Here is a 15,668-nt window from a genome sequence, read left to right as displayed (position 1 = left end):
CCACTCCTTTCTGGCTTGTAGAGTTTCTGCTGAGAAATCAGCTGTTAACCTTATGGGAGTTCCCTTGTATGTTATTTGTCGTTTTTCCCTTGTTGCTTTTAATAATTTTTCTTTGTCTTTAATTTCTGCCAATTTGATTACTATGTGTCTCGGCATGTTTCTCCTTGGGTTTATCCTGCCTGGGACTCTCTGCACTTCCTGGACTTGGGTGGCTATTTCATTTCCCATGTTAGGGAGGTTTTTGATTATAATCTCTTCAAATATTTTCTCGGGTCCTTTCTCTCTCTCTTCTCCTTCTGGGACCCCTTTAATGTGAATGTTGGTGTGTTTAATGTTGTCCCAGAGGTCTTTTAGCCTCTCTTCATTTCTTTCCATTCTTTTTTCTTTATTCTGTTCCATGGCAGTGAATTTCACCATCCTGTCTTCCAGGTCACTTATCCGTTCTTCTGCCTAAGTTATTCTGCTATTGATTCCTTCTAGTGTGTTTTTCATTTCAGTTATTGTATTGTTCATCTCTGTTTGTTTGTTCTTTAATTCTTTTAGGTGTTTGTTCTTTAATTCTTCTAGGTGTTTGTTCTTTAATTCTTCTAGGTCTTTGTGAAACATTTCTTGCATCGTCTTGATCTTTGCCTCCATTGTTTTTCCGAGGTCCTGGATCATCTTCACTGTCATTATTCTGAATTCTTTTTCTGGAAGGTTGCCTATCTCCACTTCATTTAGTTGTTTTTCTGGGGTTTTATCTTGTTCCTTCATCTGGTACAGAGCCGCCCTCTGCCTTTTCAGCTTGTCTATCCTTCTGTGGATGTGGTTTTCGTTCCACAGGCTGCAGGATTGTAGTTCTTCTTGCTTCTGCTGTCTGCCCTCTGGTGGATGAGGCTACCTAAGAGGCTTGTGGAAGTTTCCGGATGGGAGGGACTGGTGGTGGGTAGAGCCAGTCCCTAATGGTGGGTAGAGCTGGCTGTTGCTCTGGTGGGCAGAACTCAGTAACACTTTAATCCGCTTGTCTGCTGATGGGTGGGGCTGGGTTTGGCCTGAGGTGACGCAACACTGGAGCCTACCTGGGCTCTTTGGTGGGGCTAATGGAGGACTCTAGGAGGGCTCACACCAAGGAGTACTTCCCAGAACTTCTGCTGCCAGTGTCCTTGTCCTCATGATGAGACACAGCCACCCCCTGCCTCTGCAACAGACACTGCAACACTAGCAGGTAGGTCTGGTTCAGTCTCCTGTGGGGTCACTGCTCCTTCCCCTGGGTCCCGATGTGCACACTACTTTGTGTGTGACCTGCAAGAGTGTCTCCGTTTCCCCCAGACCTTTAAAGTCCTGCAGTCAGATCCCAGTAGCCTTCAAAGTCTGATTCTCTGGGAAGTCCTCCTCCCATTTCCTGACCCCCAGGTTGGGAAGCCTGACATGTAGCTTAGAACTTCACTCTGGTGGTGGACTTCTGTGGTATAATTATTCTCCAGTCTGTGAATCACCCACCCAGCGGTTACGGGATTTGATTTTATTGTGATTGCGCCCCTTCTACTGTTTCACTGCAGCTTCTCCTTTGTGTTTGGATGTGGGGTATCTTTTTTGGTGAGTTCTAGTGTCTTCCTGTCGATGATTATTCAGCAGTTAGTTGTGTTTCTGTTGCTCTTGCAAGAGGGAGGGAGTACTTGTCCTTTTACTCCACCATCTTGAACCAATCTCTATTACTGAACATTTAAAAAATATAAATTTAATATACAATTATCATCTGAGCAAGTGATATTGTGAATGTATCTTTCTAGATTAAGTAAAAAAAAATTGATAGCTCAACCTTTTTTTTTTTTTTTTTTTTTTAAGTTTCTCTGAAGTGTGAAGTTTTTCTTCATTGGGCTTGAAGCAGTAGCCTAGGAGGAAATGATTTCAAACAGTTGATCAGCCTAAAACTTGAAAGGCTAAAGCACTTGCTAAAATACTAACTTTGATTACTGTTTTTGTCTGTTTGTTTTTGTAGTTTGACGCAGTGTGTGATCACGGCCCTGAGAGTTGCAGTTGTTGCTTGTAGTATTACTTCTCTTCTACTCCCTTCACACATGGAAGCGAGTTTTACGACTACCTTTTTTTGGCAGTACTTTATTATTATTATTACTTGGAGAAATAGAAAGTGTTTTCTTCCTGTTCAAAGTGTGAGAGAAATGGCTGTCATTTTTTTCCTCTTTGGCTTTTGTTGAAATCATTTTACCTGGCCAGTAGCACCGTAAAGAAATAAAGCTTTGGAAAATTTATCGTGCCGACATTTACATAAATGTTTACATCTAGGCTGTTCTTGTCAGGTAGTTTTCACCGAGGATTACTAAAAGAAAATGTTGGCTGTCATTAGTAGCATTTTGAGATGTATCTTCAGCTGCTACTGATTAGTGGTGACTAGAAATGAGGCAAGCGTGCAATTAAAATAGAACTTTAAATGAATTGTATATACCAATGCTAGACTTGACAGATGGCGATTCTGGATTAACAAGAAGACAAGTGCATTACGTATTGCTGCTGTTAGCATTTCAGAAATATGCCCACTTTTGTAAATGGTATCTAGTTTTTATAAGGCATTTATTCCACAAGTTGTCAGGAATATGGTTATTTGGAATCATGGACATCACAGAGGACTGACTTTTTTAATGCACTCATGCGTGTCTCTAGTTATGAAAATGCAACTGTATACATGTAATATCTTGCTTTCATAGTTTACATTTTCAGCAACGACAGAAAGCAAGAATCACATAATTATTCTGAGACATTTTTAGCCACATGGCACTGAACAGTTTTTATATGGAATAAATGCTTGTTGGATGTTTCCCGAGTGAAATGACAGATACTTAACTTGTAAGTAGCTGAGCCTCTGTCCGTGAAAACTCCCCAGGTCTTGTGGTGCGGTCCTGCTCCGTTGTAGGCCACTTCTTCAAATGAAAAAATTGCAAAGTATTTTAAAGAGTGCCACTTAATTCATTTCAAGTAGTCTTGAGAAGGAGTTAGGTCTAAGCGTATTTATTAAATGACCAGTAAAGTTTTTAGGCTGGGAGCCAATGTCTTGCAACAAATAAGGGTAACTCTGTGGGGTAAGGCATTGGATGTACCTTTAGGAAACAAAACTCACTCTTTAGGGAGCTCATGAACTATGTAAGGTAGACAAGTTTTAAACTATTCCATTGCTATTAGAAAAATGGTATTCTTTTAGTATCGTTATATTGGTGAAAAATTGTACATTTGTTTTAGAACATGCTTGGAAGAGGTGAACACTAATAGACTTGGGACAAGCTTATATAAGTCTTGGAAAAGCATCATTGACGAGCTCAAGTTTTTTTAATTAAAATAACTAAAAATGAATTGTTCATATGCAACATTAAAGCATATAAAATCTAGAATATTCTCACAAGCAGTAGACTGATTCTTAAATGATACTCACATGAACCAAGAAAGAGCCATTACAGACCCTGTTTTCATCAAATTCCACAGCAGTTCTTTTTCTCCCCCAGCTTTATTGAGATATAAGTGACATATGTAACGTTGTGTAAGTTTAAAGTGTACAGTCTGATGGTTTGATACACACATATATTGGGAAATGTTTACCACAGTAAGGCAGTTCTTTTTAAAGTTTAGCGTAAGCACCAAGATTTTCAGGAGAACTTGCTAGACTCTGTACACCTAGTGCCTTTCCCATGAACTCCAAGGTGATGCTCATATTACTGGTCATTTATCACACTTTGAGAGCAGTGCTGTGACAGACTGACAGTTGATACAGTCAGTAGTTTGTTTTCATATATGCATTCTTGTTTGAAAAAAATAGCAGTGGACATTTGCAAAGTAAATTTCACCATAGAGTCTTCCAGTTCATCTTTAAACTGTATCTTTATTTTACAACAGGGATGTTGCTAGAAAGTAAAGTGAAAATATAATACAGGTGTATGTTCTGAATTCTACATTATATATGTCTGAAATTTAACTGAGAATTTTGATATCAACTGGAAAATTTATCAATAATGAAAGTCAGATACATAGAATAATCATGAGCTTATGGGAACCAGGGTATGCCAGTATTTAGATAACTGTCATTTAACTCTACGAGATGATTAATTTGTACTAATTAAAATTTGCATTAAAATATAATTTGGAGAATCAAATATCCATTCATATGAATGTAAGATTTTAATTTCAATCATGAGGCCTGGCTGTTATCTCTTATTTATTACAATATATTATATAGATAGTATATATAGTACTATATCTTAAGTGTTATAATTATACGTTATATATAGTAGTATGTATATAAAACCTACATTTACACGTATATATACTTTGTTCGTTCAATAATATATTATTTATTATTACAGTTGTTACTGAACAGTGGATCCTGGCTATTACCTTTGATTTATTAAATCCTATATGTAAATTACATATATGTATTCAAACTGTATTCTGAAGCTCTTATGGGAGAGTCTCATATTCAGGCTACTCCATACATTTTAATAGAGTAATTAAACTGGGTAAATGTGAATGCCGCTGGATTCACTGAGATAAACACATAAGTTAACAATAATGGGTGTGATATATATATATATATATATGCATATACATATATTTAATGCAATACTTCAGTCACTTACAGAAGAATATTCAAAAAAACCCTATGTTGTCAATTTAAAAGCAAGTTATCGTTAAGGTTGATGAGGAAAAAATTCATCTGTAACAACCACCTTTAGAAACTATTTTTTACTGAATAAAACTAAATATCCAAACTGCTGTGCCTGACAGGGAATACACCTGCTTCTCCTGCATGTCGCCTCCAGACTCTGCAGCTTTCCTTTTTCGATTGTGTGGAAACGTATGTCTTTCTGTCCCTGCTCGGTCATGATGCTCTTGTCTCGGATTCCTAGGATACACACAGTTACGATGAGCTGCTGATTAATTGGATTTCCTAAAGTCACTAGGAAAAGTAGGCCCTGAGAAGTCAGGAGTGTGCACAGGTGGGTTCTTTCCTTTTGGGCTTTGTTTTTTTCCCGTGTTTACTGATTGGTTTTCACTGTTCATCTCTCCTAGTGCCTGGAGCCCTGCAAGGTGTCCTGGGACCTGCGGAAGCAGCAGTGCCAGAGCTTCTGTGAGGTAAGAGGCCCCGTACACAGCCACGGACACTCGGGACGCAATTGCAGGCTGACCACGTGCCAGTGGGTCCTTGGCATGGGAGGGCATCATGTTCTGGGGCTGGGGAAGTTCACTTTCCTTCAGGTGTGTGTGTGTGTGCATGCGTGTGTAAATTCACATTAAAAAAATTCTCGAGACTTCTTAAAACCTAGCCACCCGCTGCTTCCATTATTAGTTAATCACCAGTGAAGAAGGGTTCCAGCCGTTGCCCTCCTCCCACCTCACATTATGGCTCTTCTGTGGGCGATTCTCGGCATGATGATTCTCATGCTTTTGGAGGAAGCCGCCCTTTTATTAGTGGTGGGGTTTCTCAGAGATTTTCCCCTGGCTGTTCACCCTCTGGGCAGCCCATACTCTGGGCTGAGGCTTGCCCACGTTTTCCCGTATGGAAGGCACCGTACTTTCCCCGTGCTCTCGGGTAGATGATAGAGCGTTGCTGTCCCAGACCACCACTGTCTAAAATCATCAGTTGTGCTGAAGAGGGGGAGGGCTGCTTTGCTGCACTGTCTCTTCCAGGGCAAACCAGGGACCCAGGGACCTGCCGTGAAGCAGCCAGGCTGACGGCACGGTGGCCGCTCAGAGTAAGAGTGGTCGGAAAGCCCGCAAGGGCCGTGAGCACAAGAGTTGGAAGAGTCCACTCTGGGGACCAAAGCCACACCGTGGAGGGTGGTGGCGAGGGAACGCCAGCAGACATGCCCGTGCGGCATCAGAGGGAAACGACGCTGCAGGGCTTCTGTGAGTGGAATGGGGGGCTGGTAGGGCACTACCGAGCTTCTCCAAACAGACACAGTGGTCTGGTCCCACCCCCGTGCGGGAGTTGCCAAGGGGGTCCTGTTGCCTGCGTTTCACCTTGGAGGGCACACAGATTCCATTCTGCAAACATGCCTGTGGGCCTGGGGTCATAACAGCGCCATCAGTTTTTTTGTTTGTTTGTTTGTTTTTAATTAATTAATTTATTTTTGGCCGTGTTGGGTCTTTGTTGCTGTGCGCGGGCTTTCTCTAGTTGCGGCGAGCGGGGGCTGCTCTTCGTTGCGGTGTGTGGGCTTCTCACTGCCGTGGCTCCTCTTGTGGTGAAGCACGGGCTCTAGGTGCGTGGGCTTCAGTAGTTGTGGCACATGGGCTCAGTAGTTGTGGCTCGTGGGCTCAGTAGTTGTGGCGCACAGGCTTAGTTGCTCCACAGCATGTGGGATCCTCCTGGACCAGGGATCGAACCTGTGTCCCCTGCATTGGCAGGCAGATTCTTAACCACTGAGCCACCAAGGAAGCCCCAGCTCCATCATTTTTAAGGTGTGTGAAATACATCCTCAGTCCTGATACCGTCTGACCTTCCCGACAAGCATGGAGATAAGCAGGGCACACTGTAAGTCCACAGAGCTGTGTGTGGAAGTGTGGAAGCCTGGGAAGCTGGAAATTATCAAGTCACATGGCTCACCCACTGCAGGTGGCAAGACTGCCTCTCAGCTCCATCTCTGACCCCTCTCCCCATGTCCATGTGCTGCTGTGGCTGGATTCCCCTTGGACGGTTACAGGGGCTCACTGTGTTACAGGGTTATTTTAGAAAAGTGTTTAGTGTTGTTTTGGAAAGCTAGAATGGAAGTGTTTCTCAACTGCTAACGTAATCAATACGTGATCTTCCTAATCTCAGTTTTAATTTGCTCCAAAAGATTCTACTCAGCATTTTGTGACTGGCTGGAATATGGGTGATTTGCAGACTCTTACATAATGACATCTGTTGCCAGAAGTACCTGGGGGCTGAGGATTTTACCATAAGGGAAGTCTTTGGAAGCACTTTGTAGTCGTGAACTTCAAAATGCGATAATACGTAGGACTGGCAGGTATTTGAAGTTACATAGCCAATTGCTCTGCTACTGACACGCACAGCTAAGCTAATGACTTAGTGTCAAATCAGATAGAAGAGCTCTCCTATGTCTTTTTGTATCTTGCCCTTTTCTGGACGTTGGAGATGACGCAGAGGAGCATAAATCATGGCTTCTGCCCTCCCTCAAGGGAGCTGACCTATTACACTTCAGGTTTTCCAGAACATCTTCAGGCTTCTTTAGGGATCCAATCCAAACTTTCCCAGGAAACATGCTTACCTGCCATTCACATGAATGTTTCTTTATATTACTTACCTCTTCCTGCATAAAAAATGACCCCCAAACTTAGTGGCTGAACACAGCACACAGTTTCTTTGGGTCAGGAGTTTGGGCACAGCTTAACTGCATTCTCTGCCCAGCATCTGTCAAGTCTGTAATCAAGGTGTTGGCCGGGCTGCATTCTCATCTGGGGGCTCGACTGTAGGAGAATCTGCTTGTAAGCTCATTGCAATTGTCAGCAGAATTCACTTCCTTGCAGTTGTAGGACTGCGGTCCTGTTTCCTTGATGACTCTTGGCTGGAGTACACTCTTAGCTCCTAGAAGTTGCCTGTGGTCCCTCCCCATGTGGCCCCCTTCATTGGCAGGTCACAGAACAGCTATGTACTTCTTTAAGGCCAGAATCCTGATTTCCAGTCTGCTGAGACGGAATTTTATATAACACAACGTAATCTCAGGAGTGACAGTTCTTCACCTTGGCCATATTCTATTGGTTAGAAGCAGACACACACACACACACACACACGGAGGTGATTACACCAGCACAGGTCATGACTCGGTGGGGCTCATTCTAGGCTGTGGAGGGATTCAGGTCCCTTGAGACATAGAACAGAGAAGTTTGATCAGAAATGGAAACAAACAAGCAATAAACAAAACTGATGAATCTGTGCAAAGGCAAGGGCAATAAGGCCATCCCTGTGTCTCCTGCATTCTATAAAGTGCACTCCTACTTTATTTTGTATTCTGTTCTGTACACAAGCTGTACATATATATGCTGCTGTAGGATCTAGAGGAACAAGATGTGCCCTGCTGTTCGCTTGGTAAACACATTATCCCTTAATATCACTGACTCTGTGTTGATAGTTTTACATCTGACCCCTGAGAAGGGAGATATAATTGAAACGTTTCTCCCTGAAATTCCAGATGTGATAGTGGGCTTCTGTAATTGCCGTTCTCTCTGAAATAACCGTGAGGACATCTGAACCACATCGGTTTATTAAAATGGGACTCGTGTGTACAAATTGTGATCTGCTGTTGGCAGAAAGGTTAATTGGAACTTGAAAGGTGGGGAAAACAGAGGCCAGTTAATGTGAGGGACTTTGTGGAGAGACCTCAGCCCGCTGGTCCAATAACTCAAAGCCTTAATGTGCAATTTTAGCTGCTTCGAGTGTTCTTATCTCGCTCTGCGTTTTTTTGCTTCTGTTTTATTTTGCAGTAAATGTCTGATTATTATGCTTAAACAGACTGAATCCTGAAAGGACTCATCCCTGTTTCAGTATTTTTCAGGCTAGTCATTCATTGAGACAGACCCGTCCATGCCCCTGGTTACCACATTATGTATTAAGAATGCATACAAGTTTCCCATTGTCAGGAACCTAAGCTTTCCCTTGGTAAGAGTTCGGACCCAGAAGGACTCCAGGTTTTATTCTGCTCCAACACAAACAACTAGACTGTTAGATATCTTTGGCCCCATGTGTATATTTGCAAGATGGTCTGAGCTTTATCTTCTAAGGCATGAGCTTGCAAACAACACCCCACACAGCAAACCTGGTCTGCCTCTTGTTTTTGTAAGTAAAGTTTTATTGGAACTTGGCCAAACCAGTTTTTTTTTTATATATCATGTACGGCTGCTTTTGTGTTACAACAGCAGAGTTGGGTAGTTGTGATATATCATATGGTCCACAAAGTGGAAACTTTACAGGAAGTCTGGCCCTTTAAAGAAAGCGTGTTCCAACTCCTGCTCTAAGAAGAACCACAGTCATAATGATATCACACAACCTACCTAACCATTCAGACTGTCATGATTCCTTAGTCTGTATTACCAGCACCAATTTCTAGACAGAAAGTATTTTCTAGGTAATTTTAGTCATGAAGTTCTGCTATGTGGAAAAGATTTTCAGGGGCATGTTAATCATAACATACCTAGAATCCATTCATGGCCTCCTCATGTATTGATCTCTTTAACTTCTCATATGACTATCTATACAGTTCTACTTTTGCTACTTTTTCAGGCTGATGGCAGAGTTAACAGTGTTATTTTTTTTAATGACATAGTTAAGTATATTAGAACAGGAATCTTTTTCTTTTAATTTTTCACATTTATTAACTCGTCATAGGGGTTCACTCCAGAATATGTTTTCTGCCTTTGGATAACGTATGAACTCTGACAAAAGTCACCATCAGCATTCATTGGGAAAGTCTCCAGTATGAATCTTTGGGGGCAAATTAAGATAAACATCTTGTCTCAAGAACCCTTTGGGATCCTGATGTAGCTTACAGAAAAAAGAGGCAGTTCTGGTACACAGAGTATCAGGACACTCTGTTCACCTTTTAATGTTTGGGATAAATGACAGCCCAAGGTTATGGGTGTCTCTCAAGCCTAGATCTGAATCATAAGGGATGATTTCTCTGATTCACAAGGGATGATTTCTCATGTGGCCTTTTACGAAACGTGTTATTTTCCATGATAGAGACATAGATAGATTGCGCTTCATTGCTTTAGTTTATTAACTAGCCATTAGCCCCTTCCTCTTACTTTTATAAAACCTTAAGAAACATGATAAACTATTACAGTTTTTCGTACTAGTCATAAAATGCATGTTTTCCCATGTTTAAATGTGTTTTTCTTACAACTGATGTAATCTTGAATTATAAACGAACATGTCCTTTCTCCTTGTTAACGGTATATTAAATAGTCACGTGTGTTACAGCTGTTGTTGTCTTAGTTTCGTTCTTTTTTTAAAAGATAAATTTATTTATTTATTTTTGTCTGTGTTGGGTCTTCGTTGCCGTGCGTGGGCTTTCTCTAGTTGCAGCGAGCGGGGGCTACTGTTTGTTGCGGTGCGCGGGCTTCTCATTGCGGTGGCTTCTCTTGTTGTGGAGCACAGGCTCTAGGCGCGCGGGCTTCAGTAATTGTGGCTCACAGGCTCTAGAACGTAGGCTCAGTAGTTGTGGCTCACGAGCTCTAGAGCACAGGCTCAGTAGTTGTGGCGCATGGACTTAGTTGCTCCGCGGCATGTGGGATCTTCCCAGACCAGGGCTCGAACCTGTGTCCCCTGCACTGGCAGGCGGATTCTTAACCACTGTGCCATCAGAGAAGGCCCCTGTTGTCTTAGTTTTGATGACACCTGATACATCTTCGTTTAGGAATGGCCTTCTTGCTGATGAAACACCTCCCATCTTTAATTCTGATGTGTTTGACTTCATAATATCCCCACCCTAGTAGGATGTCAGCTGAGATGTCAACCTTGGCCGTATGAAATGTGCACTAAGGGTCATGGAAAGCTGAGACCTCACGTGCGTCAGGGGTCAGTCAGTGAGGGAAGCATCCATTGTTGATACTGAGCTTGTCATTCGATCAGCCTGGATTCTCATCGATCCAGTCCTGGTCAGGGTGAAATTAGGAATAAAAAAGAGGTTTTCACTCTGCCACAGATGGCATTATTGATCCATTTCTTTGTGCTTTTTGCTTTTCAAAATATTTTCCCATATGACTCCATTTGATTTCATAGCAATTCTTAGAAGTTAGGTCTGAATTTTACTAGGCGAACTTTATGGGCAGTGAAATCAGCACACAAGGAGAAAATGTTTTATTGGCCCAAGACGACATGGTTCAGAGGCAGAGGAGTAAGATCTAAAATCGAGCGGGTGTGCCTTCTAGTTAACGTTTCTTTCCCACTGTCCTCCATCCCAGACACCTCTGTCTACCCCTGCTCCATGAATGAGCCTATCTCTTTTGTAAAATTGTTGGTCCAACCATTTGTGTGTGAACAGGCTTACTCTCAAATGAGAAGGAAGCTTTGATGAGGCAGAATCATAGTTAGTTAAAGGTACTTCAAGGAATTGAAGGAAGAGCACGGCTCCTTACTACTTACTACAGGGTCTCTTTGGCCGTGGGATGTTCCAACGTGACTGGAAAGACACCTTGAAACGAAGGCGTCAGATGTATCACACTGCTCTTCTTGCTGTCAAAACTTGTCCTGCCTCCGCCGCTCCACAACCCAGTGTCACGTCTTCAAATCTCGGGTATTAAGTGAACGCATCGCTTCAGGAACTCAGGCAGAGCCGTCACCTGTCTGGGAATGTCTCTGCAAGAGTTAAAGCTACTGAAAGAAGCTGATGAGAGCTACACAGGAAAAGGATGTAACCTGCCCCGATGTTCGCATGCCGGGGGAAGGACAAGCACGTAGAATTTAATACCATCTTTTGCTTCAGTGTCCCAGAACGACAGCTGACCTGACGACAGTATCCTTGTCAAGGGACAAGTGGAGATGGACCTTGGTGCTGTTTTTTGAACGTAGTCATGTCTTTTCTTTCCTGGGGGGTGGGGATATACCAGAACGTAGTAGAATAAAGCTGGCTTTGGGTGCCACACCATGGGGTTCATGATACAGTCACCTCTAGTCATTTGAAGAGTCAACTAGTGAATCGTTCAGAGTCCATTAAATTAAGGTCCAGTGTACAAGAGGGACTCAATTTTTATTAAAAAGGTTTGCTCTGTTGGAATATCTTCCCTGAGAAAGTTATAGTACGGCTCCTGAGTCCTCCCTTTAGGGGAGTTGTTCATATTTGAGGGGGGCGGCACCAGGATGGCTCTTGAGGTGCATGACTGGTGGGTAAGAAGCACAGGTTCTTCTTACTTGTACAGGATGAGTGCTTGAGCAGAAGAGAGATGTTGGTGGGTTAGTCCAGGGTGGCAGTGGTGGAGGTGGGCAGAAGTGGGCAGCACATATTCTGAAGGCAGAGCCGACAGAATCTGATGACACGTTGCATGAGACGAATCGGGGGAATGAAGCGTTGATGGTGATGGCGGGGTCTTTGTCATGAACAGCTGGGGGAGGGAGCTGGCATGACCTTGAGCGGATACTGACAAGTGGGGTGTGTGAGAGGCACAGGTTTTGTGGGCGGGGGAGGGGGTGGAGAAAGGATGACCAGAGGCTTGGTGTCGAGCATGCTGTGTCTGAGACGTAAATTAGACCTCCTCTCGAGATGTGTCATGGGTACATAGATACATGAGTCTGGAGTTGAGAGGTCAGGCTGGACATACAAATGTCATGGTGGATAGATGGTATTTAAAGTCATGAAGCTGGATGAAGTGGTAGAGGGACAAGAGCTTCATGGGTTATGTCCTAAATCAGTCCTGCTGGTGGACTAAGCGGGGGCTGTTAAGATGGGAGAAGGTCCATGCGAGGGTGGAGTTCTAAAGGACACATGGCAACAGCTTCTCAAGAAGGAAGAGGTGATCAGTTGCAGGACGGTGGAGGTCTGAAAATTGGTCACTGGATACCGTGATGCACAGGTCACGGTCGACCTTAACAGGAGCAGAGTTAGCGGGTGGCTGCAGAGAAAGCCTGATTGATGTGTTCCAGAGGAGTGGTAGGGAGAGACGGAGAGAGGAGGGGGTATGAGAACATTTCAGAGAGCACGGATCGCTGTGGAAGGTTGTGGGTGAAGGGCTGAGCAGGGTAACCCCACATTACATCACGTTTGGGGTGAAGAAATCATCCCGTAGTCTAAGCAGATGGGAACTGTCCTGAAGAGAGAGGGTGTGTGATGCTGGAGGAGAGAGGAGACCAGCAGAAGCACGTGACCTGAAACAGCAGTGGCGTCCACTGCACCATGTGAGGAAGGTTTGACGTGGCAGTAAAGGACCGTGCCTCCTTGTCGCAGGACGAGGTAGCAAATGAGAACACACGGGCCGGCTTCCGGTGTATAGGCGGGTGTGAAAGGGGATTCGTGGAAGTGTCCCTCTCAATGCTTCACTTTTCTCCGTGAAATGGGCTGGTTTGCTGAGAGTGATGGAGCCTGGGGTGACCAGCACGTAGCACATTTTCCCGAAAGCGTTAGCTTTTATCACTGTAAGGAGTAAACTTTTATTTTTTACAAATGATAAACATTTACCTTTTATATTTTTATAGTAAAGAAAAGTATTAATGATATAGTCTGGGTTGTGGTCCTTGGTCAAGGTGCAGATTTGGTCCAAGTTTTCTTTTCCACTTAGTGAGGGTGGGAGTAATGGGATCGAAACGTTTCAAGGAATGCTGAAGATTTTTATAATCGTTATGAGATTCCCTTTACCATCATCTTATAAAGGAAGCTGTCCTCATTAAATCAAATTTCACAGTCCTGGAAAATGAGCATATCAAGAATATTGAATGACGTTTTATGGTCGTTCAGTAAATTATTCATTGGGTGGAACGTGTTCTCCATGGAATGCAGCCTTTTTTTTCTTCTCATTTTTTTAAACAGTGAGGCTCAATTTTCATTGAATTTTTATGTGTTGCTGGGGAGTATACCATGAGACTCTATTGAGGAGAATTGATGAGTTTTGAAAATTTATAAGAGGCTGAGACCGGAGGCTATTTTGAATGATTTAAAGACCTATCCTGTCTCAAAAGAGGGACTAGCCAGGTAGCTACACAAGGAGTTAGGGGAATATCATAGAAATTACAAAAGCATCTAATTTAAGTAAAAAAATCAAAGATGCATGTAAAGCACTTAAACAGTGTCTGAACATAACAGACATTGGATAAATAGTAGCTCTTTTTATTATGATGGCGGAGGGCCAGGTCGCCACTTTGGAATTGTACGACGGGTCAGTAGAAGACAGCCTTAAAAGGTCCCACTCGAATAGTAAATGTACAGGAGGAAATGTACAACAGATGCACACAACTCTGTCCACAAGTTGAAGTTCCTTCCTAAGACCACCTGGGTGGGAAAGAGGAGAGACAAGTGGCTGGGTCAGGGGCTTTGATTTTGGGGAAATGGTTTTTGTGTCTTTACCTTGAGAAGACTTTGAATACGTTTATAAGCCGAGGGGAAATGACCGTCATCGGGAGTGTAAAGTGAGAGATTCGTTGGGGGAAAAGCCCAGATTTCTGGAGTCAGAAACTAGGCTTGAATCAAGTTTCAGTGCAGCGATGGAGAGACTCAGCTTCTGCAGATGCCAGCTGCAGCTCCCCGGGGCCAGAGCAGCGCTTCCCAGGCTTGGTCCTTCACACACGTCACCTGGAATCTTGCTGAAGTGCAGATTCTGTCTTAACAGGCATGGGCTCTCGGCACGAGAGTCTCCGTTTCCCCAGCAGTGCAGATGCTGCTGGGTGAAGGACTAGTAAGTGTGTGGATTCCCCTTCTTTGATACTGGGGTTCCCTATAAGCTTTCACTTTGAGGTGCCTACTGATGAAGTCTTGTGATTTCTTCTGTGCTATTCTATAGAGAGAAAATGTGCAATGGCTGATAATGATTGAAAATAAACAGATGAAAATGGGTTTTTAAAAGTGGAAGGGCTTCCCTGGTGGTGCAGTGCTTAGGCAGATCCCACATGCCGTGGAGCAACTAAGCCCACGAGCCACAGCTACTGAGTCCATGTGCCACAACTACTGAGTCCACGTGCCTAGAGCCCATGCTCCGCAACAAGAGAAGCCATGGCAGTGAGAAGCCCACGCACCGCCACGGAGAGTAGCCCCCGCTCGCTGCAACTAGAGAAAGCCTGCGCACAGCAACAAAGACCCAACGCAGCCATACATACATACGTACATAAATAAAGAAATCAAACCCTCACACTTTCATCATTCAAAACGCAGAATTATAATTGTCGGTTTGTCTCTGTCCCCAGACGGAAGGTATTTCACTGGGTACAGAATTTCCAGTTAGCAATTTTTAAAAAATGAGTTGTTTAAAAATCTTTTCATTTTCTTTGGTCTTGTATATTTTCTGAAAAATCTCCGACATTCTTTTTTTTCCAGCTGTTGATAAAGAATCTGTTTATATCTCTGTCTGCTTTTAAGTGTTTCTTTCTGTGTCCAGTTTTAATATGATTATGGCTACCTTGATGGGGTGGCCTTTATGTGTCTTCTGTTGGGGGTCACTAAGTTTCTTCTAATTGTGGGCTTATAATTTTAATCAAATTTTAAACACATGGGCCAATTTTTTTTCTGCCCCATCCTCTGTGTCCTGTCTTCTGGGGCCCTAAATATGCATGACAGACTTTATATGGTCTCCTGGGTCAGTCAGTCTCTGATCATGTTTTTTGCGCATTTTTCCCCCAATGTCTGCTTCATTTTGATCGTTTTTGTCATTGTGTCTTCAGGTTCCCATCAAGTGGTCTTTTCTTCTACAGTGTCTGACACTTTTTCAATCCTCTCGTCATGTTTCTGTTCCTTCATTTTTACTTCTGGAAGTTCCGTGCAGGTGTCTCCTACATCTTCTGTTCCTCTCCTCTCTGTGTCCATGTTTCCTTCTACATTCCTTGGGCATATTTATAATGACCTTCCATCGATAACTGTCCTTTCCTGCTAATTACATCACCTGTGTTGTTTCTGGCTCTGTTTCTTTAGATTCTCTATTTCCCTTTTGGTTGTGCGTCATAGTTTCCTGCTTCTCTGCATGCCTGATAATTTTTTTTTAAGTACTTTTTAAAA

General features: G+C 43.1%; 1 protein-coding gene across 1 annotated transcript in view; it reads left to right on the top strand.

The window, feature by feature from the left end:
* The window catches only part of LOC309817761 (anosmin-1), a 187,024-nt gene that overhangs the window by 105,419 nt on the left and 65,937 nt on the right, over window positions 1–15,668 (top strand). Inside the window, exon 3 of the mRNA XM_082647042.1 lies at window positions 5,053–5,115. Within this exon, the coding sequence (XP_082503168.1) occupies window positions 5,053–5,115 (63 nt within the window). The remainder of the gene's footprint in view (window positions 1–5,052; window positions 5,116–15,668) is intronic.

This window comes from Grampus griseus (assembly GCF_964374135.1).
Source record: "Grampus griseus genome assembly, chromosome: Y".
In the NCBI taxonomy this organism is placed as follows: domain Eukaryota; kingdom Metazoa; phylum Chordata; class Mammalia; order Artiodactyla; family Delphinidae; genus Grampus; species Grampus griseus.
This window is presented reverse-complemented; position numbering and strand designations above follow the sequence as displayed.